Raw genomic sequence first — 24,608 nt, forward strand, 5'->3', positions numbered from 1 at the left:
ATATAGAATTTTGAATGAATTCAACAAATAAATAAATGATTTTTGAGAAAAAAAAATGCTAATAGCATATAATTAATTGTAATTGTAATCATAACACCTTTCATTAATTAAAAGTTAAATAAAGCGATCTGGTTAGTTATATGCTGTACATTCAAGCTCTGCTTTATTAACTGAGCTGTGATATATAAATTAAAAAAAAAAAAAGTAAAAAAAAATATACAAAATAAATAGAGAAAAAATAAGTTTGAGCCCTGAATACACAAGTATTAACTGATAAAGCATTTTTTTAAAAAACAAAACAAAAAACAAGCGTGGAGTATCGTGTTACAGAGAAATGTGCCCTTGAAAGAGTGTGCGTGTGTAATTATCATGTCATGTGATCGACAAGAAAAATAAATAAAATCAATTCAAAAGCTATTATTAATGGCACACACACATACACACAAAAGTTAAATTATAAAAAATGAAAAAAAAAAATCGAATTTATGAGGGCAGTTATTTGTATTTTTGTTTTAAAATGTAAATATGATAATTTATTTCGGTAAAGTACTCTCTCTCTTTCTCTGACCGAATTCATGTTCGAGTGTCATAAGGTTTTTTTTTTCCTTTTTTTTTGGTTTTTTTTTTTTTAAACGATGATAAACTGATTTTGTTTTGTTTCATTTTATTTATTTTAGATTCCGTACAAGTCTACAAAGGCGAGGTCCAGGCTATCCCCTATGAGTCTGTACTTTTCCTTCTCGACAACTATTTCATCTGTAAAATAATAAATAAATGAGATTCAGTTTATAGGAAGGGAATTGGGAAGGATGTGATAAACAAAATTTAAAATAAAAAAAAAAATGTTAATTTAGAAAAAAGTTTTAAATGTCAATAAAGGATTATAAATTTCATTCTTCCTAACAAATTTAGTTCTTCATACTAACAACAGTCCAAAACTTTCATTATATTCCCTTTTTTTAATTTTTATACAAATGCAAAATTATAAAACACTGATCTAGCTGTGATTTATGTAATTAAAAAATAATCTTTAATACATATTTTTAATTTATTTTCTTCTATTTTCATTTTATCAATTTGGCAATATATTTTTCTGATATTTGATTGTCTGATCCCTAAGATCTATAGTGCCTAAGTATGATAGGGTTTTGATTATTTCCTATAATAATGAACTTTCATTTAACTTAAATACTTTAAGTATGAGAATTTTCACATATTGAGTGATGTATATCAGTATGATCCATTATTGACATTCAGGTTACATATTAAAAATAAATAAATAAAATTAAAATTAAAATGGTTTCAGATATAAATCGGTAGTTAACAACTTTTCAAAAAAAAAAAATAAACTGATTTTTAGAATTCAAAATTTAATCACATCTGAATCCATTACTAAAATAAAATAATAAAACTAAAAATTAAAAATATAAAAAAGCAAAGGAAAGGAAGAAAATAAAATGAAAAAATAAAACATGCACAAAAAAAAGAAAAAGAAGTATTCAAAAGTTCCCGAAATTACTATAATCTACTGAAGAGCTAAAGCACCATGAATGGATAAACTGAAAAAAAAAAAAAATTCCCAAGATAGATTCTATAATTTTAACAGGTAATTCTGAAATACCCTTAATTCCATAATTTAAAACCTTAATATTCAAAGTGTATCCATAAAAGAACTTAGTAGGCACTGGCTTAATTACTTGAGATCTGTTTTATTAGCATATTTTTTGTATTTGTTATAAATTATACAATGAGTAATAGTGCAATTAGATATATCCAAATAATCATGTATGAAATAAATATCAATTGAAATTATATAAATCTGTGACCAATATTCCTAGAGATGAAATATTGGCAAATGGTTAGTCATCTAAATTAAAGGAAATTTTATAGTTTTGATTCCGACTAAACAATGTAAGCTTTCCAGTTTACCAAGTGGTTATGAGAAATCAGACAAGTTGAGCTTGACCTGTTGATGGGGAGATTCGTTCGTCTTAGTTATTCAATAACTAAATGTCTCTGCAACGAGACCTAACAGTATTAACTAGTCTAAAAATGTAGGACATAGTAGCAATATCTAACCATGCCAATTTAAGATTTCTCAGAAACGTAAAATGTCCAGAAACTAACAAAGATTAAATGATCGAAGACCCTTTGCCCTTACAGCTACTAAGAGGTTACCGTCCTTAACTAATCTTTGTGAGAATGTCAAGATTTATTTTTAAGGTACAAAGTAAATATCATTTATTTATACACGAAATATACATCTGCCTATAAAATGGGAATCAACTGTGGACCCTTGTCCCCCCACCTGCTTAGCCTCTAAGAGATCTAGTTGCTCCTGAAAAACATTATTGAATCATCTTCGATCAAAGAACTTCCATATATATAGTGCAGATGAAATAGAATTATAGGGCAAACAGGCAAAGCATAAACAACTCAAGAACAACAAAAACAAAGCTGCCTATCTTAGCTAAACCTCTTAAAATGTTTTTTTTTTCACTTCATATTGTTTGAAATAAACAATACTTAGGAAAAATTTAGTAAAATTTTGTTTCTATAAATTTTATAGAAAAGGAGCCGTAACTAATTTAATATGATATTACAGCAGCACTTTTACTAAATTGGCTTAATAGGATACAAACAACAAGAAAAATATTTTTAAAAATTAAAAAGTAAGCCAAAAAATTATTAAAACAAAGCTGGGAATTCCTTTATTTCTTAATCGTGAAAGATTTCCGTGGATCTCTATTAAACAGGAGTTTGTTATCACAAAATTGCCATCACCTGTTGAAGAAGGATTCAAACTATCGATTGTTGGTCTCATATCTATTCTTAAGACATTTAGGGGATTAGAATATTCAATAAGGTAATGGTACCACCATGCCACCTTCCCAAATAGGGCTTACGATCTATATCTGAAAGGAAGAAACATAAACTTTCTTGGAGAGGTTGAGTAAATCCTCTTCTGTTCCATTCATGGAAGATTCATAAAATGAATTCCTACCATTTCACTCGGGTAAGAAAAGACTGGTAACCTGTAGCTTCCCACCCTAGTAAACATATAAATGTTTGACCCCAACTAACAAAAATGATGCAAATTCCCACATAACAATTAATTAATTCAATTGTTTAATCAGTAAATAACAAGTGTTCAAGTGTTCTCTAATAATCATCTTGGAGCGACCTGAGACCTAAGTACCAAATAAAAAAAATCGGACCATTAGCCTCATAGAAAAGCAAAAAGACGTTTCTTTTTTAGATTCTAGGAATCTAGAAATGTAAAATCTCTAATTTTGATAAGGGAAGAGAGGGTTATTTTATTTTTTCTCTTGGTTGATAACAAAGGTTTATTTCTGAAAAATAAGAAACAGAATCATAAAATAAATGTGTGTTGTTTAGGCATGTGCTAAAGTAAAGAAGTTGTATGCTAATAGTAAAGACCTGCCATTTGATTTTCAGATAGATATATATACCAAAATTCAAAATTATAAAAAAAAAATAAAAATACACCTTGAATATTTCAGATTCAGAGAATAATTTTCTTTGAAAAAAATAAAATAAAAATAATAATAAAAAATAAGAGAAGAAATTAAACCCTTTCCCGGAGAAGATAAGATTCAAGGCAGCAAGATTCCCAGTTGAAGGTAAATCAGAACAAAAATATTAAATGGTGCAATTCAAACCTGGACATTAAAGGCTGAGTGCGGTGTTCTATGTAAATCAAAATTTAAAAAAAAAAAAAAAAAGAAAAAAAAATTACATACAAGGGAGGAGGAAGGAGAAAGGATTTAAGGTTATGATTGGTGTTGAGGAATCGGTAACCTTTCTTTCGCCTTCTGTTTCATGGTCTATTTTTCCTTGTAATTTTCATTTTAAACAACTGAGACATTTGGGATTTATTTTTTTCTTTTGTATCAGATGAAAATTACACCAGCATATGCAAAAGGCGAAACAAACATTTACTAAACCTCAACTTGCAGTGACTAGAAACATCCAGAGATCCTTCCTTCGGGAGTCACAGTTATAAAATATACTTTCTTATAATTATTCAAATATTATCAGTCATCAATTAATTTAACAAGTTTTAACAAACAATATATACAATAAATAAAAAAAAAAAAAATTAAATTGCATTACTATAAAATAATACAAATTTTGATCAATAAAATCGGAGAGCTTTTGTATTAATTAATATTGATAACAGCTACTATATTTATGGCTATTGAATTACCTAAGTAATTAATAAATAAAATATAAATTTTTTGTATGAAAAAATAACTTATGTAATTAAATAAATATAAATAATATTCCATTACAAAAGTTATAATTTTTTTTTTTATGCAACAATTTTATATTTTATTTTTCCAGGGGGATAAAAACCCATGCGGATATTTGTTTTTTTAAATTTCCTGAAGAGTACAAATTGGAGAAAGCTGATTTTATTATAAATAAATTTAATATTAAAGTTGATTCGTTATAAATTAGTACAAAATTTACTTATACAATTCAAGCATTTTATTTGTACAATTCAATTTGCTGTTATTTTCCTTATGTTATGAAGTACCAACCAAAGCTTTACCAGAAGTTATTCAAAGAAATAACTCTAACAGTAAGAAGAAAATTTAAAAAAATACTTAGAAAACTGCAATTTGACAAATCAAAACAAAATTGCTGACTGTTAAAAACTTAAATATCATTTGTACACTACAGTTAAATTGTATATCTAAAGAAATTTTATTTTAAAATTTAGTAAATTGTACTAATAAATTTAACTTCATCATATATTAATATACAAATTATCTATATGTCAAATTTTATATTAAAATTGATAACTACTATACAAGTTCAATTAATATTAGAATTATTTTTTAATAACTGGCTATTCTAATGAACCGGCAGTGTAATGTTCCGGGGACTTGGACAAATAAGTACTTAATTATGTGGATTTAATTTAGTTCATATAATTGACATCCTACTTTACATTAATAAAAAATATATAAACAGAGCAGATATAAAACATGGATGTCTTTATTATATAATATAAAAAAAAGTTAACTTTTCTTTATCTATACACTAAATTATTATGGAATAAAAATAAAACTGCCTAACCGTATTACTTAAGTAAACAATTAATTGGTGAGTATATTTAAACTATCGAATCCCAACAGGAAGGATCTACCTTCAGTAAAAAAAAAAAAAAATACATAAAATAAAATAGGTGAGGGGGTTAATTATTTAAGGAGAAGGATAGTGCGGAAAAGGACTAAGTCTTGGTTACATGTTCTGTATGTCATGGAGGGTGGCTTCCATCTCTTCTTGGAGCAGTTTGTTCTTCTCCTTCTCGACGACGAGATCATCTGTATCCGCAAACACGCAACACAAAAAACAACAAATCATGCAAGGAAAATCAAAGTAAAAAAAAAAATTAATATAAAAGAAAAAAATCAGGCCATTATTAAAAGAAACTGAAGCAGAGATGTTAAATCAATATTAAAATGATAATCGTGTCGAAACAAAAAAAAATTTTTTTGTGTCATAACACCTTTTTTAAACATCATAAATAGCAGTAAATAATACATCTAGACAGAAAAAGGTAACTTCATCAACAAATATAGATCGGTGCATCACATCTCACATAAAAAGAATACCCTAATTGAGATTGTACGTTAATCTATAACTGTTGGAGCTCTTTATTCATAGAGGATATGATGTGAATACAGAATGATAATTTGTGTCGTATTATGAGGGAAATGTTACTTATCTTTTTGAAAACAACTCTTCAAAGAGTAAGCAGCTGAACGTTTCTATTTTTACCTAAAGTTCCAACATAACTTTTTCCATGACGAAACTGAATCTTCCTTAGGTTTTACACAACATTATTGCAATTAATGACAAGTTGAATCAATTAATGACAAATAAAGGTTTTCGGTGAAGAACTTTTGACCGAGCTGCAATAAGACTTTTTTTTTATTTTGAAAGTTAACTGTTATATAATTACGTATAATTCTAAAAATACAATACATAGTGTTATTTGGACCTATGAATAAAGAAATTTTGAGCCGTAAATATAAGAAAAGGTCACGATTATGCAGTCCGTGTTGATGGAACTTTTGATGTATATTCTTCTTGGAGTATTGCACTATCTCTTTAGAGTAATATTTTATTAAATTGTTGATGTGATATGTGCTGCCTCTCATCTATATTTATTTAAAGAAATGACAAAAAATTGATTGATATATATTTGACTGCTTTTTGAGGGGATTAAGGTTTTTTATCTTGAGTTTTTGTTCTCATTAATAAAAATCTCAATAAAGCATTAAATATTACTAGTACACATTAGGGAATCTTGATAACTTGCTCAATCCTTTTTATATAACTATCAGACTCAAGGAACAATAAATAATTGATAAATTAAACAATTATTGATCTTAACATCAAGAAGTTATTAAACCAAAGGAGTTATTATACAAGAGATTTATAATTATTTAAAAGGCATATTCTAGGGCAGTAGTTTTGCAAGTCTTGCGAATTGTCAACGGGAGAGAGGTCTGGCAACGTACATTTTGTTGAAACTTATTGTTAGAACTCTTTAATTGTTAACCTTTCCTGAGGTTTGAGTGTTGAAAGGTTCAAACAGGTAAATTAATAAGAAAAGTGCCTCAAAATTCACTTCTGTGCAACCTAAATTCTTGGGGGAGACTCAAGTTAGGAGAGGGGGTGGTCTGTACATGGTTCAATTTCTGACCTCTACGGGTTGAGAAAAACTGTTATAGGGATATTAGTGTGAATAACTTACATTTTTATTCAAAGGGGGCTAGAACACTAGAATAGAATTACTTTCAGAATTATTTGTTTGGGCAGTATATTATTTATTATTATTAATAAAGGATCTTAGTTTTCTCCCTTGCAATCTAGTCACAACTTTTTTTATTAACAAATACTGTCAATTTAGTTTTATTTACACCCAAAGTATTTTGAGACAGTTTTAAGTTTAGAGTAGTTTAAGTAATAAAGGTTTTATAATAAAATTATGGAGATATTCGAAAAGAAAAATTTCCCTCTGAAATTATTTCCCAAGGAGCCAGTTATTGAGATTCGTTAAATATAAGCAATTAATCACTGAAATATTATTATGTAACTTTAAGACAATAAAATCAACTCTGCTTCAGTTGAAAACACAACAAACCAAATAAATAATTTAATAGGTAAAACAAAAAAAAAAATAATAGAATTGTTACTAAAATCATAAAATTAAATTAAATCAAAATAAAGGCTAGAGCATTCAAAGCCACTCCTTAGCACTCGTTAAAAAACAATTCAACACTAAAAAAACGTAATCATGTGCTCTGAACTACTTACACTTATTTAAGGTTCAACCAACAAATACAATAAATTCAACTTCGTTACTAATGGAATGGGCAATACGGAAGGCATAGGTATGCATTACAATACAGCTACCTTCATGCTCATTGGTGAAACATATTTTAAACAATAAAGAACATTGTTATAGTCATAAATTTATCATAAAATTACTTTAATAAATGATAAAAAAAAAAAAAAAAACTATAAAATTATATACGTTAAACGTCTTTTAAAAATAATTATAACTGCAGAACCCATAGAATTGAACACCCTTTTCTTGAAAATTAATAGCAATGCACTAAAAATAACATTTTTTTTTTTCAGGAATGGCCAACCTAACTAGGAAACTTTTGTGACGGTAGACAAAATCCAGGAGAGGCATGAGCAATAAAAAAAATGTTTTATAATCAAATAATTTATAATACTTTTTTATTTATTTATAATTTTTTTAAGAACTAAAAATGATCATCATGAATATATATATATGTAAAAAAATTCCACTCAAATTACCCCATAAAGGATTTGTATTTTATTTCATCTGTATACAAACGTTGAAGGAATATGGGAGGAGAGTGTAAAAATACATGAGTACTCAAGGAAATGTAGGAACATTAAGAATCTTTTAAAGTAAACAATTCAATTTCTGAGACACAAAGAAAAAAAAAAATGTGTCAAATTATAACAACTCAATCTCCAGAAGTAAAGAATTCGCTTTGTATTTTTAGACATATTAAATGGAATGTTCTTTAATCCAATTTTCCCCATCTTATTGGTTTTTATTTACCAACTTATTTTTATCTGATAATTGTTTAATAAATAAATTAAAAAAACAAAAATGAAATAACATCTGTAAAGCAAAGTAGTCCTCTATGAAACTAGAGGACAAAAAAAAAATCCATGGGCCTCAAAAATCATTGAAGACTAAACTATAGATGGTTGGTTGGCCATCCTTATTTTGATTTGTTAATTTAAAAAAAAAAAAATAAATAAATGTTCAATATATTTTTTTAAACTATAATTCGAAAACTAATAATTTTTCAAATAAAAAAAAAAGTTACGGAAAAAAAATAAAACAATAGTTTTTTAAAATAAGTCAATTTAAAGTTAAACTGATCAAAAACATAGAATGTTTGCTCACCCTCCAGCCTGTCCACCTCCTTCTGCAATTTCTGAACGGAACGTTCAGCAAATTCAGCACGAGCTTCAGCCTAGTCAAATAGAAGAAATAAATAAGTAATAAAGAAGTTAAAAATGGAATAAAATTTACAAAAAATTGTTAATATATATATTTTAAAAAAAATCATTCTCTATTTCACATTGTTAATTAAAAAAAAAATCATTTATTAATGTTTCACAAGCAGAGTCTGAAATTTTTCTTTTTAAAATCAAGAGATAACTGTTATAAAATAATTTTTATTTAAAAACATTATCCGATAAAAATTATTGAATAAACGGCTGTTAAATAATTAATTGTTATTTTTTAAAACAAATAAATTTTTGTATCAATTGGATTCTAATTCTTGAAATACAATTGTACAGCAATAAATTTGCAACTCTCATAAGAAACCGATATTTAGTGATACACTTAAATATGTAAAGTTCATAAGTAGGAATGATGATAATATTATTGACATATGAAATAACATGATTGAAGGATATCAAAATAAAAAAAAAAAAAAAAATAGTTTTTAAATTTGATTATATTTTAATTAAAACTTACTTTAAAAAATATTACGTGAAAAAAGTTATAATATAAATTAGTATTTTAAGCTTTACAAGATAAAAATTAATAGTTATTTTCTGTTTTTGTTCAAAAGATTTAATATAAGAATATCAAGAAGATAAGAATGATAAGCAAATATTTTTGATTTATATAAGAATAAATCTAATCTAATTAATTCTAGTAAGAAGAATATTTTGCCTTTTGTCCCCAAGTTAGCTGTTTAGATTATTTTACTTATCATATTTTACCACTTGTATCTTTAAATAACAAACCATTAAAGGACCTTATTAATACTTGTTTAAGGACTTTTCTTTACTACACATTTAATTATGCAGTTATATTGATTATTTCAAAATTAAATTTTTATTATTCATTTCTATGTCTTTGATTTTCTACTATGAAACAAATATTATGTGTTATAAAAACAGTAAGTTATAAGAAAAGTGATAAATCAAGTTGATGGAAGTGAAAACCAATAGTTTTGCCTGGTATCGACACAGTGTATTAAAGGAAATGACTAACAAGTCATTTTCTATATTTAGAAAATAAAAACATGCTATTTGGAAATTATTAATAAGGCATTTAAACAACTAAAAATTTAAAAGGAAGTATTTCAATTTGTTTTCTTTGACACAAATTGTGAAAGTAATTCAAAAACTTCTTAACAGTTGTTCTTCGTTTTACACTGTTGTTAGGATGTTTTTGGAATTAAAGTTACGAAACACAATTTATTTTAGGAACTTTAAAAAATATTAAAAACATTAATATTAGATCAGAAAAAAAAAAAATAATCATGCCAATTTAAAAACATTTCAATCAAATACTTCCTTTTAGATTTTGGTTATTCAAAGAATTAAAACCAAAAACATTAAATATCAAATGTGTTAAAAAAATAAAACAACAAAAGCTATTAACACAATTAACAAAACTCGATCAAAACATGGCAATTAATTCCCAAATTAACTTACTTACTTGTATGGAATACTTATTCACTGGATGAAATTTCAAAATTAAATAGAGAATCATACTCGTGGAAAAAAAATGATTTTTAAAAATAAAAAACAACAGAATTAAAAATTATAACTATTTGAAATATATGGTGTAGAAGGGAGAACATCTTTGTCTTATTTGAAAGAATGAGGTGCATTTTTAGGCCACTTGGTTACTTGGTACCCAAAATGAAAGTGAATGTAAAAGGTTCCAAAGCATATCAATTTCTAAAATCATTAAAAAATTAAATTTGTACCACTACAATACATGAAGAGTCAGGGGTGCAGTACTTTGTACGGAAGTACCAGATAATAATTATCTGCCGCAGCCGGAATCAACCCCAGATCCTTGGAGTTAGTAATCCATTGCCTTACCAATGAGCTACACATCCCCACTTTCTAAAATCGTTAAAAATTTTATTTCACTAACATATGATCGTTTAGGTGCTATATACATTGAAACAAAAAAGAATTTATCGGCATTTACAGTTAGATAGAAAAGGTTTCAACCAAAGAATAGCCATAATTCAGACCATATCTAATTCTCAGAGGCCAAATAAAATGGCGCCCAACCTTAAGAGTTTGAGAATTACGGTTTCTGATTAGAAGAATATAAAAACAATTTATTAATTGTTTATTTATTAAAAACCTCAATAGGTTAGTCAATCAAGGAACATGAAATGGCCACTATTTAAAGTCTAATCATTATTTTTAATTTTAGCCGGATTTGTTTTATAATTTTTTTTTTTTATCCACTATTGAAGATTAAGTGGATATTATTAATGAATTGAATGGAATCAAAACAAATTATAAAGGATTGCTTTGATTTTTTTCTCTCTTTTAAATTGAAGGAATATACATTACCTCTTTTAATTGCGCTGATAGGGCTTTAACTTGTTCCTCAAAGTTTTCTTCCCTCTGTGTCGCCTTTGGTGGTAACAGAACATACACACAATGATTATAAAAAAAACAGCAAGCAATAAAAAAAAAAATTAATTAAAATAAAAAAAATAATGATGAAGAAAAGTTAATATACAAGCAGTTAAGGGTACAGGCCTAAATCGGTAATTAGGAAACAAAATGGGCAGAAAATAAAACCACACGATGCCCTGCTTTGATAGGCACAACTGTACCTCCTTAAGTCTGTTTGTAAGGGTCTTAATTTGGTTCTTGTATTCTTCTTCTCTCTGGTTTGCCTGCAGAACACAGTATAAAATTTGGTACAATATTATATGAAAATAACATTCAATATTTCAATAAGGTGAACTTCATGTTAATGACCACATTATTATAAATCAATACCATATATAAAGATAATGAAAACTTACTTTTGCTCACCTGATTGAAATTAAAACAGACCTCCGACTAAATTATGAATAAAATATTCAATATTTTTAGCACCAGAATAACAGCTTTTTACTTTTTGGAAAAATTAAAATTAAACACAACAAATAGTGTGAATTTATAAAGAGTAGAAATCTATTATTTTTTTTTTTTATATTATATAAAACTAATCTGAAATGTATATAAATATTTTTTCAACACAATAATTTCTGGAAGCTGTTTGCCTGTATCAAACATATTTAAAATGTTTCTACTATTACGCTAGATCATTTCACATTTTTACACAGCCTTTGGTAAAAAATCTAATTTTAAACTGCGAAGTTCGAACAGATTAATTCTAAAAAACAATGTCAAAAGTAAGGTAACACAAATTATAAACAAACAATTATATTGGAACATTATTATACAATGGATTCAAATATAATACAACTCTAATACTGGTTCTTAACGCTGTAAAAAGAAAAATGAACTGACGGAATCAAATACACTGATGATATACCTCTTGTAATTTTTTTTGCTTTTTTCATTTTATAATTGGACAAGTTTAACTTATTTTTTATATCTGATGAATTTTGTTAGAGGACCATTTGCAGGAAGAATGATATATCCTAAACTAAACTTCAAAATCAAAATCAGTTTCAAAGTCAAAATCTCACCCCAATTATCATTCTAAATGTTTTATAGAAAATGTGGATCTTTCTTGAGTTCTTATTCAATAATTCAGTTAAAAAAACTTGCATAAGATTTATGTATCGGGTGATTACATACATAGATTCAGCGGTATACCCAAGTGATGACAGTTGTAGTCATGGTTAAAAAAATACTTATTTAAACTTTATTTGGGGAAATATTACATTTTATGCACTATATATAATGCTTATTAAAAGTAAGAGGCAAGAAAATATCAACCAAAAAATTGTTTTAAGTGGTTTTCCAGGGGAGTCCCCACGGTGTAGGTGTTAATATACCTTAAACTTAAAAAAAAAATGCAGCTTCAACAATCAAATTTGTGTTATACCATCTAGGGACTTCATTTAATATGAATGTTTTAATATGTAGGAACAAATAAACAAATTGATCAAAAATGATTTTTTCTTAAGACTTAGAAGTTTAGAACATTCTTTACAGTTTTACAAACACTTGAAAAATAGGAATTTCTTTCCCAATTATCTGCAATTCTAGTTTGTTTAAAATTAATCTAAGAATACCAAAAAAGAACTATGTTGAACGAAAAAAAAAAAAAAATGTATGAAAATTTAGCGTCAAAGAAGAATAAAAAATACTACAATTCATTACCTTTTCTTCTGACACTTCCAGTGATTTCAAGTTATTACCAACTACGCGAAGTTCTTCTTCAAGCTCAACAATTTTACTGAAAAAAAGATAAGAATGAAGGTGAGAAATCAAGAGTTTGATAATAGATTATCAATATGTATTCATTAAATCTCAAATAAGCAGTTTAATAAAAAAGTTTCTTACATGTCCAATGAAGATATTATCTACAATTAGAAATACTAAAGAAAGGTTGAATATACATACATTATCTGTCGTACATACAAGATTTCCTACTAAACATGTACACTATCCTACATATACACTAACCTTTACAATTTTTGGAATTATGATTAAATATTTTGCTTGGTCATAACATTGGCATACAATTTGTCTTTTGAGGGAATTATTGATTTTTAACTTTTTCCAGCCTAACTAACTGTGGAATTTGTCGATGAGGTAGGGTAGAATTTTATTTCATTCTCTTATAGAAAATAAAATTTTAAAAGAACTTTAAGCAGATGAAGATTTCTGATATAATATATAAATAATTGACTATATTATTTAAAATTGTGAAAAAGATGGTCAGAGGTGCAGTAAAAGAAACAGAATAGTTAACAACTATTTATTTGAGAGAAAGCTCTCAACTTGAACAGCCCTGATGTGTTCTACAAAGTGGGGCGAAACGTCATATATACACAGTTGTTAACTATTTTTGTTTCTTTTGACTGCACCCTTGTCCATAATTTCTATTTGATGCTTCCCAGCAGTGTAAATCATAAAAAAATAATTTCAGAAAAATTTTCACAATTGTGTATGATATACAGTTTTAAACTTGAATAAAAAATACTATCTAATCAGACAAGTTTCTTTTAAAATTAATAATTTTTTTTTAATAAAAATTTTTTTATCAGAATATTTTTAGTAGGACACTGTGCATGTACGTATCAATATACAAACAGAAACAGAATATATTCATTGGGAAGTTTACTAATAAGATTTCAAAACTTGATTTTAAGTCGAATAAGGAAATACTTATTCAAGTTAACACAGAGATAGTAAAACATTTTTGAAATAAAAAAAAACTAGAAATATAAATTTAAATTATAAAATTACATAACAAAAACTTCCATGCATTTAAACTTATATTAAGAAACAATAGAAGTTAAATCGTGAAAATATTAGGAGCAATAAAAAAAAATAAATAAATAAAAACAATCATAACTAACAATAAAAGAAGCACTGATAGTTAATAGATAATTCATGAGTGAAAAAAAAAACAACAAAAAAACACTGCATAAATGGAATATTCAAGGCAAAACATAACACCTAAGATTAGTCCAAAATTAGGCTTTTTGAATTTTTTTTTTCGGTCACTGAGTTTATGGAGCCAACTTTAGGAAATTCTAAATAACTATTTTTTGATAGGCTGAAAAAAAATTCACATGAAACTTGGTGTTGAAAGGTTTTCATGATTGGTGAATCTGAATATGAAATTGTGTTGGATTCTTTAATCTTGGAAATTTGATCCCATACTTAAACTTAGTAATTACTTTAAAACAAGGTTGAAATTTGTAGGCCACCTTAAAAAATTGTTTTTTCCTTAACAATCTTTTTTCTTATAAATACCACACTAGGACTACAAATTTGGATTTTCAAAATAGTCAGATTATTTTTAAAATAAGAAATCCTAAGCTTTCATGTGAGACATGAAAAATATTTTAAGGTTGAACCAGAAGGTTGCCATTTTTTAAGTTGAATATTCCATTGCATTAAAAGCATATAATCAACAATTGCAAAGGATTAAATGCTAAAAATAATCGTAGAATGAAAATATATTTTGGTATAACACAGGAACCAACAAAAGAAAAATTTACAGTTTAAAAAATGCAAACAAACTAAGCTTGTTCTAGGAAAACAAAAAAATCATTAGACATGCAAAAATCCATCCAATTTAATAACAAGCTATTTCACTCCACTCCAGTAAAGAATTATGTAGCTTTGTTTCAAGAGTGATACTTTACCAAATTTTTCATTTTTTTAAATTATATATTACTGGAAATTACCTAATGTAAAAATAATTCCAAATTTTACTATTTCATAAATAATGATTTCACGGATATTAAAAAGATTAATTAATATTTAATATCATTTACGAGGTTGTTAACTCACAGGTCGCTTTGTTCAGCTCTTTCTTCCGCTCGCTCTAAGTCCTGTTCCATCATGACAAGCTTCCGTGCTACCTGTGAACGTGCACGGGTGGCAAACAACAAACACATGCTCGGTTAGCAAAAATATTTTAAAAAGCACTTTGCAAAAGATCAAAAAGCTAAGGTGCTACACAAAACTGAAGATCAGGTATACAGATGAAGAATGATAAATGTTGAGAATATATATCAAAACAATTTTAACAAGATAAAATAATAGTCGAGCAGTATAGATAATTTTTTTGAAAAATGAATATGATTTATTAATATGAGAAGATGGTCTGAGATTTGCTCAGCAAAAATATACAAATGAACAAAACTTATTTAGTTGTGCCGACGATACAACCCGAATGTCAGTACTGAAAAACAAAATAAGATAACCTTAATTCAGAGACCATAAAATAAAAAGAAACAAACTTGGAAATATACCTTACCTTACAATAAAGTAAATAGTAGTTGACTGATACTAATAGAAGGTAAAATATAATATTGTACGGGATAGGATTATAAAAAATAAATAGTACATTTTTTTTATTATTTTTTTTGTATAATTCTTACTTCTACAATATTACATTTTATCTTCTACTAGGATCAACTACTTACTATCTACTTAATTTATTGTATTTTTTTTTTTTTTTTCGGCCAAGACTCCCATTGGAGTCTTATACTGGCTAACCATGGTTGAGGATCAAAGTTCTTCATTTTGTGGGACCGCCACTCAATCAAAAAAGTCGATGCCCCAGGCCGGATTCGAACCGGCACCGCCAATAGACAACAAACAAATTGGTAAGACTGTGTCTTAACCACTGAGGTACGGGCGGCCCAATAATTTATTGTAATGTGTAGTTCCAAGTTTGTTTATTATTATTTTTATAGTCTCTGAATTAAGGCTTGGTTTGTTTTTCAGCCGTGATGAAAGTCTGCAATTCATGTATCGTCGGCACAAATAAATAAGTTTTGTTTATTTATATGTTTTTGCTGACCGCACCCCCGACCATCTACTCCACATATTTATCTACGGTCGATTATTGATGCCTATTATGACTTATGAATATAATTTTTCAATTACAAATAAACATTTACTTTTTCTAATACTACCTACTTATTTCAGAAGACTTTTCAATCTATTAATGATTATATTATATTAAAGAAATGTTTCATGCACTTTTTTTTTTGTATAGGTAACCATTAACTATTATTACAATTTCAACACCCATAACTACATAAGGTATAGGCCTTTTATGACCCAATATAATAAAATAAAAAACATAGAAAGTAAATAGATAATTTTTAAATGTCACATAGAAAATATATCTGAAAATGAAAAGCTAATATTTTTTTTTTTTTAAGAAATTTACTTTTTTGCAGCGTTCTTGTATTTAATTATTGCATATATGCTTCATTTTATCCTAAGAAAAAAATCAATACAATTGCCTACAAAGGAGTAACCTGAGACTAATTTTTTAAATCTTTTATGGGTAAAAAAAAAAAACTAATCTAAAAGACACTCCAAGGCTAACAAAAGAGTAGGGAACCCTCTATTGTTATACTAAAAAATTTATCAAAAACATTTTTTTTTTTTTCGTACTGGAAGATCGCTGATTGACCGTGTGTATAATAATAAATGGAAGATGATTCGGGTGTGGTCAAATAAAACTGAAATAGCGATAAACTATTTTAATTGAGCCAATAGGGCTAAAAAAGATACAAAGTAAAATCTAAGAAATAAATAAATTTCTCAGTTTGTACTTTCTTTTAAATTTCATCTTTTTATCTGTTATTATTTCCGTTTTCATTTATTGTTTATGACATTTTATTTTTCTTATTAAATTTTTAAGTTTCATTGTATGCCCTTTTAATTTTTCATTTACTTTTTTACATATATTAAGTGTTTGTATCTTTTTTAGCCCTGCAATATGGTACGAATCGTTGGCTAAATTAAAATAGTTTATTACTATTTGAGTTTTATATAACCACACCCAGACCATCATCCATTTATTTATTTGTTTCAGGGTAAAAAGCTTCTTCATAACCTATCTGATTGTTGCTAGCAAAGTATACTAAATTTAGTATAAACTGAAAATATATTAATTTTGTTCAAGGTATAATGTCTATTTGCTTAATCACGAAAAGGTTAAAGCATGTTAGAATCTTTTAAGAGAAAGCTCTTCAACTGAAACTTCTTTTAAGTATTGGAGGAATACCTATGATCTAGTAGCACTATCTTTTAGAGTACTCAGTAAGCATTTAAATTACTGATGCGATTGAACCACTTTTAACCCACGGTAGTAGGTAAAGATGGAATGAAATTTATAAACTGAGATAAAGAAATGTCACCATTCTTTTTTATTGTATTATCCTCTGGTTTGGATCTAGTGAAACAATACCAAATAGGTGTTAGCATTGGATGTATAGTGATCTGGGGGGAAAATGTTATTCATTTTTTTTTAACTCATTTATATGTTCTTAAATTTATGTATTAGTTTTTTTTTAAACTTGTTTGTTTTGTTTTTTTAATATGTTCTACTTATATGAATATTTTAATTTTGATTTATTTCTATTAACTGATAATTTCTTCTAATTTGTGTTACGGATCAAACGTGTATTGCGGATCACTAGGGAAGGGAAGTATGAGAGAGTGGAATAGCGAATAGCATATTGAATGAATAGGGAAAATGTAATATGACTTTGTGCGAGAAGAAAGAAAACAAATATATATACAAGAAAAAAATAAACTCAAATTGTTAGAAAAAAAAAAATTATATTTAGTTTATAGATGATTATTTTTTGAAAAAGGAAGAGGTAGGAAAAAAAAATATATTTTTGTTTCATTGTTAATATATGGTAGAATATATACGTATTGATGGGTCATCATGTTTGTTAAATCATGGATTGATCGGTACGGTGTGTGTTCTAGCAACCTGATGTATTTGGACAGCATTACCAAATAAAGTATTTCTCTCTTTTTATGTTTTGATTTTAGATTAAGGTTACATCCTAGCTATTTTATAATAAATAATAGTTCATTTAGAATTAAGAATTCAATTCTATCTTGAAATTAACAAAAAACAGCTGTTTATTTAAAAATAAAACTAATAGTAATAAGAATAAACAAACCTCATCGATCTTGTAATTAAATCATATTTATTGTATTCAGCAATTAGTAAGCACAATTGCTACATTATCTAATCTAGGGTGTTATGTTTTTTGAAAGGAACACATTCTATTCTAATAATTCTAACAAGACTGGAAGTTAAGATAAGTATCTATACTGTTAAAGAAATTCATATATTAAGTTTGGTTCCCCAGAAAACAGAAAAAAAATCATTGTTAAAATTATTTTTAAGATAAGAAGTCCAGGTGCAGGTTAGTAAAAAATGTATTCAAAACCAGCAAAAAACTATTTAAAATTTATTATGCTGTTTTTAGTACCTTTTCTGACCACAACCCGGAACATCTATTCGCTTAAATCTATACGCTCAACTAAAAATCTTCTAATAAAATTATTTTTATATTAATAAAAAGAAAAATGCTATCTTTTAGTGATGTGAGCACCAAAGCTTTTTGTCTCGTTCAAAATAAAGAAATAATAATAAAAAAAAAAATTAACTGGGCAGTTATACGGCACACACACTCTCAAATTAAAATCAGGTGACTGAAAAAAAAGTAATAAAATGGCATTCCAAAACTAGATGAGCATATAATTAACGATCTTACGATTCACCACTCTCGGCTCTTTCTTCTGCTCTTTCCAAATCAGCCTCAACCATAGCCAATTTACGAGCGACCTGATCCATTGAAAATTTATCAATTAAATTCATATTTATACATATATATACATATTTTTTTTTAACAACACATACAGTAACATAGATATGCTTGCTGAGGTATTAATTGTAGTTTATCAAAACTATTCAAATAATGTCAGCTAGAATATAATAACTGACTGCCAATTTCATATAGTTTATTTAATATTTATTATATATCAATGTACTATGAGCAGACATTATATTCACAAATTCTTTCTAAATTTCATGAATAAAATAGAAATGATTAAATATATCACCTAAAAATCATTCATGATATAAATAACTTGGTGAGATATTTCTATTTTATTATTTTTTTTTTTTTTTACAAAAAATTAAATCACATAAGTAGTTAACTATAGACATGAACAATTAAATATTTTGCTGTACGAGTTGATTAAAGCCATTTCCATGCTATTTAAACCATTTGCCATACAAATTAAGCTTTCGACTCCTCCAACAAAATTAAAATTTTAAATAATTTTCTCTTTTCCCAATTAAATACCATTCAAATATGTTACTGCCATTTTAGTTAGTCCTTTGAGTACATATCTGGAATACATGATCACATAGTCCCATATGACAGCTTTTATGAAAGTTAACTACAATCTGATAAACCTTTAGTTTAAACTTAGTTTAAAATCAACATAGCTATCAGATAAAAGGTTTTTGTAATAGCGAAAAAAATAAATTATGGCAAAAAAGTTATAAGTAAGATCTTCGATTGAATATATACTTATTTGTAATTTCCTTAGTGAAAACGAATTAAAAAGACTACATCAAATTTTGATCAAATGTAAAGAAAATATACTCCTTCAGTTTTATTTAATATTAAAAAAAAAAAAATTTATGACATTCATATTTAATCATTTTACTGATAATCTAAAAGTAAAATGTAGCTACAAAAAATAGTTATTTTTTTTTTTTAGTAAAAAAGTTAATTTGTATACCAATTGGTTTACTAGTAATAATAGGCAAATTTATTATCAAAAAGTACAAACTCGTAGAACAGTAAAATATGAACGATGAACAGAAGAAAAAACATGGTTTTCATGAGAATAACTGAAAACCAGTAGTTTTTCACAGCTGAAGAGAAGTAATTAAATTCCATATATTCTTCATACTTACCATACACAAGTTGAATGATGGAAAACAGACGTTCACAGGATTATTTTACAACAAATACAACTTATTGCTATAAATATAATATTGTATATAAAAATATAAATTGACAATTACTTTCTTCATTAAACATTAACAAAGATATGGGTTTTTTTTTTTTGTGAAAAATGTTTAACTTCAATAAATGATTTATTTCATATCATAAATATTAGAAACAAGGAAAGCTTTATAACACAACAAAAACTAAAACAAAATAAATATCAATAAAAGAACATGACTTCTTATAAAATAAAACATAAACAAAATTTTCATTTATATTGCAAGTCACAAGAAGAAACAATGTTAAAAGTCTTTGGCATAACATAGAATAACTAGAGAACCAATGGATTGTGAACGAGAACTGTTATTACAAAAAAAGTTTAGCACCTGATTCAAACAAGAAAATTTTCAAAATATCACAAAAATAAAAAAGAACATAATTTTTCAAATTTCAGAATGTTACCAAAATCAAGATTTAACTTAAATAATTAAAAATATTTTTACTTGATAATTTTTTCCCCTTTAACTTATTCTCAAATGATTCGCAATTAAAAAATAAGTACAGTAATCTCTTAGACATTAAAAAAAAAAAAAAAAAAGATGGGCCTTTAAATTTTTCAACTTATCTTTATCCTGAAAGTTAAATGAGATTTGTTTAAACAAACAGAGATTAAAAAACACGAGACATCAATGGATTTTTCTTTGTTTTAATTAAATTTTTTTTAGAAATTCTTCCCTTTTCTTAGCATTTTGAGATTATTTTCACATTGGCGGAAGTTACCCAGAATATAACCACATTTAAAGGGATTATCATAATTCATTTTTAGAAAATGATTTTTTCAAAAACAGACAATAAAATTTATAGAAGTAATGAATATAATTAAATAATTTATATAAGCAAAATAATAAAAACAAAATTAGTATCGCAACCAATAGATATTTTGATTATAATATACAGTCTATTTATTAAAAAAATTTAAAAGATAATGTGATATTTTTTTGTTATTATAATTTAATAAATTTCACACAAATCATAACTAATAATCCCAGTTATAGTTTAGTTGCATTTCAAATGCAAGGACTCAAAGCATTTATAATATATCAATTAAATATACAATGGAAGAATTGAACCAAAGCAACGAAAGAATAATACGGAATCTCGAGTCAGAGTAAAGAAAATTTATATCTGTATATAAATTTTTTTATATACATTAGGCCAAGACGGTCAAGACAGCAAATCAATAGCATAGACTACAACATGTAATCAACAATAAACAATTAAGTGATAACAACAATTTTAAAAATTCTTGGAAATTAATAGGAATTACGTAACTGTGCTAATTATGTAATGACAAAAATTATTTATGGTTTGAGTTAGGTTATTTCATTGCCCCTAACGGACTGACAGATTTTTAAATTTAACTTTTATGAAGTAATTAGATTTTGCTTTGATTCAAGTTAAATCAGTACATACCATACTATAAACTATCTACGAATCTATATCACAATACATATTAACAATTATAATATAAGTGAATGGTAGAATAATAAATATACATAAATCATCTAACAAAAATTGGATTATTATTTTATAACAATTAAGAAAAACAAAGCATTACTTAAGCCATAATCGAGAGTTTTTTTTAATCAATTTAAAAACCATATATTATTATTAAAAATATAAATTTTATACCCTTAACTTCTACAGGCAAATAATTCAGAAATATAATATAGACAGTGATGTACAAAAGTACAAAATTGTAAAAAGTTGAGCTTTGAATTACATATATTATAAGGCAAACTGAAGTCATGGTTTCAAGATTATAACAGTAATCGTATAAGATAGGATTTAGGTTAACATTCTTTAGAATATTAGAGTATATATTATGTGTGTATACATAATAAACTTCCATCATCTCATCAACCAAGAATTTATGGTTCTCTGATGCCTGAAATACATCTGTAATCAAACAACTATAAAAATAAAAAATAAATCTAACATCTGTAATATTTAGAGGACAACAGTATTATCCAAGCCTATCAGAATGAAAGTGAACACATTATGAAAAATGAAATAATTCTAGCTTAACTCTCTTAACATTTCAGAATGGAAATTATAACGTTTAAACACAAAAAGTTTTAAGATTTGTTGGAAAAAATTACTTTTTTGACATACATCGACTAATAGTAAAAATACTGTTATTTATGTATTTTTTAAAAATTTGTATTATTAAGCTATTTCAAGTCAGGATAAAAATTGAGGTAAAATTAAAAATCAGTTTCAGTTTACTAAACAATATTTTTAAATCACAATTTCTGGTTTAGAAAATTTCGGTACTAAAACAACTGTTTGAATTTTTTTTTTTTCATTTTCTGGTTTTCATAAATTTTCAAATACTATTTATTTTGAAATTAATGGCCTCAATAATTAGATATTTTGACATCATTAAAGTCCACATGACTAGATAAATGGAAGTTTAATGTACACACAAAAAAATAAAATTAGAAATCCTATTAATAAAATCACATGATTTGGATCTAGAAGGTTAGGTTATGGTTTGATCAAGCTATATACCATTCCAGAAATAACCAATTGATGTTGATAATTAACTCAATTAGGCCAAAATTCAAACCGATCTAACCATGACTTCAACAAGTATCAATTATGTTACAGTGTTAACTATATTAGAAAAGGTAAGAAGTTTGAATAAATAATACAATCCTATAACTACAAGGAAACATTTATCGACTCTGTGTAATACATGCATTTTGTATGAAAAAATGAAATTAACAAATCAAAACCATATTTAAATTAAATATTCATTCCATTTAAGATATCAAAAATTAGTTTTGATTCCTCAAGTTATTCCTTTATTAATAAAGATTATAATAGAGAGAGAATTTTCAGGCAGTTATAATTTTTAAATTTTAAACAAATTTGGATGAACATGGAAGTATTTTGGAAATTTAACAAATATTATTGCATTCAAATTTCAATAGATTGAGAAAAACCCCAACATATTGAATTCCAACAATTTAATAAATATTGAATTACAATAAATATGGAAGTAAAAATGTAACTATTTTCTTGAGCTTTAATGTACCAAATTCTCTTTGATTTTTTTAAACATTAACAATAATTTAAATAATAATACTTTTAGAAGGGATCAAGAAATAATTTGAGGTTCTAAGTTGTCAGAATCAAGCTGCAGTTATTGTAAATTTTGTTTCATAATCAGATATCAGTGAACTATATATATTTTATAGAATCAAATAAAATTCTCCCGAGATTCATTCACAAAATCTTTTTCCTCTAACAGAGATTCACCCCATGATCAGATACTAATCTAAAACGAAATAGCACTCTCATTTGCATTAAAAAGTTGATAGTATAATGAAGAATATTTAAAAAAAAAAAAAGCATATATTACACAAAATAACAAATATAAATTATGATATTAGTAGAAAACAGTATAAAAATATATATCATATACATAAATATAAACTGTGCGTACAGAAATATTTACCACAATTCTGTACACAAATTTTCAATTTTCAAGGAATAAAACAACAAATAACAATAATTTCACTTTTCTCCCTCCTACACACTTCCCCATCACATTAACTAATAACACTTCACAATTTTCACGACACTTATAAACACTGAAAACTATTCGAGGAATCGTAGGCACTGTTAGAAAAACAGAAGAGAAAAAAAGACAAAATGATAAGTAAAAATACATAAATATTAAGAAAAAGGAAAAAAATGTTTGTCGATGTTTGCTGAAAAAAAGATATTACAAACTAAAGAAATAAATATTAAGTTTTACTAGGCTATGCTGTTATCCTCTTAAACCTGAGAAAACATATAAAAATGTTTTAAGGATTTTGGGATTGCCTCTCTGGTTTGTTGCCAGAAATATCAACCACAATACCTTAAAGATTGTGATTAACCTTTAATAACTTAAATGTTAAGTTTTTTTTCTTAAATATAAAAGACAATCGGTTTCTTAGGGTATCTACTGAACTTGGATAATGAAATTTTCTCACTGTTTAAAATAATTTTGAAAAATTTACAATCTTATAAAAACTTTTCTGTCAGATAGTGACGATTTCACTAAGAAAGGTTTTCTGTTTGTTTGTTTTTTTTAAAGGAACATAGTAAGAATTAAGATAATTAAATGACAGGCTATAACTTTATTTTAAAAAATAATAAAATAAACACCAGGCTTTATCCTGATTTTTTTTTTTTTTTAGTAAACCAAATGGAATAAAAAAAGTGTATAGCTGTGCATTATTAAAAAATGGACTTAATTTTTACATTATAAAAAATTAATATTTTCATGCAAAAAAAAATCCTTAAAAAATGTTTAACATTAATAACTAATTTTAAATTATTTAATCTTAATACAAGCCATTAAATCAAGCAACAAAATTGAGGAAATTCAGCTCTGATATATTAATATTAAACAAATCAATCATGGTCACACGTTAGAAAAAAATCCAATTGAAAATAATAGATTAATCAATGGGAAGGAAAAAAATCACAAAACGTAAAGTCATGATATTATTGGAAAGTTTAAAAAAAAACAAAAAAAAAAAAAACTAACCAGTCAATGCTCAACCAATTAATACATCGTTAGGATCGAAAAAGATATAGACGCCATCATACATACCAGGGATATCACAAATCACACTGAGGAAGTTTTCCCAATACAATATTTTGAAGGACTTCTTCAATTTT

General features: G+C 26.0%; 1 protein-coding gene across 19 annotated transcripts in view; it reads right to left on the reverse strand.

Annotated features, from left to right (window-relative positions):
- The window catches only part of Tm1 (tropomyosin 1), a 195,718-nt gene that overhangs the window by 10,604 nt on the left and 160,506 nt on the right, over positions 1-24,608 (reverse strand). For 4 of the 19 annotated variants that reach the window (XM_067049615.1, XM_067049613.1, XM_067049620.1 and 1 more), the window contains 5 exons: positions 18,615-18,685; positions 12,715-12,790; positions 11,208-11,270; positions 8,501-8,570; positions 182-756 (listed from right to left, as the gene is read on the reverse strand). In XM_067049615.1, the coding sequence (XP_066905716.1) occupies positions 674-756; positions 8,501-8,570; positions 11,208-11,270; positions 12,715-12,790; positions 18,615-18,685 (363 nt within the window). In that variant the 3' untranslated portion in view covers positions 182-673. Of the gene's footprint in view, positions 1-81; positions 757-5,274; positions 5,358-8,500; positions 8,571-10,938; positions 11,002-11,207; positions 11,271-12,714; positions 12,791-14,862; positions 14,934-18,614; positions 18,686-24,608 lie in introns of those variants that run through there. The other 15 variants (XM_014417238.2, XM_014418024.3, XM_067049611.1 and 12 more) reach the window with 13 other exon arrangements.

Source organism: Halyomorpha halys, unplaced genomic scaffold (assembly GCF_000696795.3).
Source record: "Halyomorpha halys isolate HHAL.00 unplaced genomic scaffold, Hhal_1.1 Scaffold2.1, whole genome shotgun sequence".
In the NCBI taxonomy this organism is placed as follows: Eukaryota; Metazoa; Arthropoda; class Insecta; order Hemiptera; family Pentatomidae; genus Halyomorpha; species Halyomorpha halys.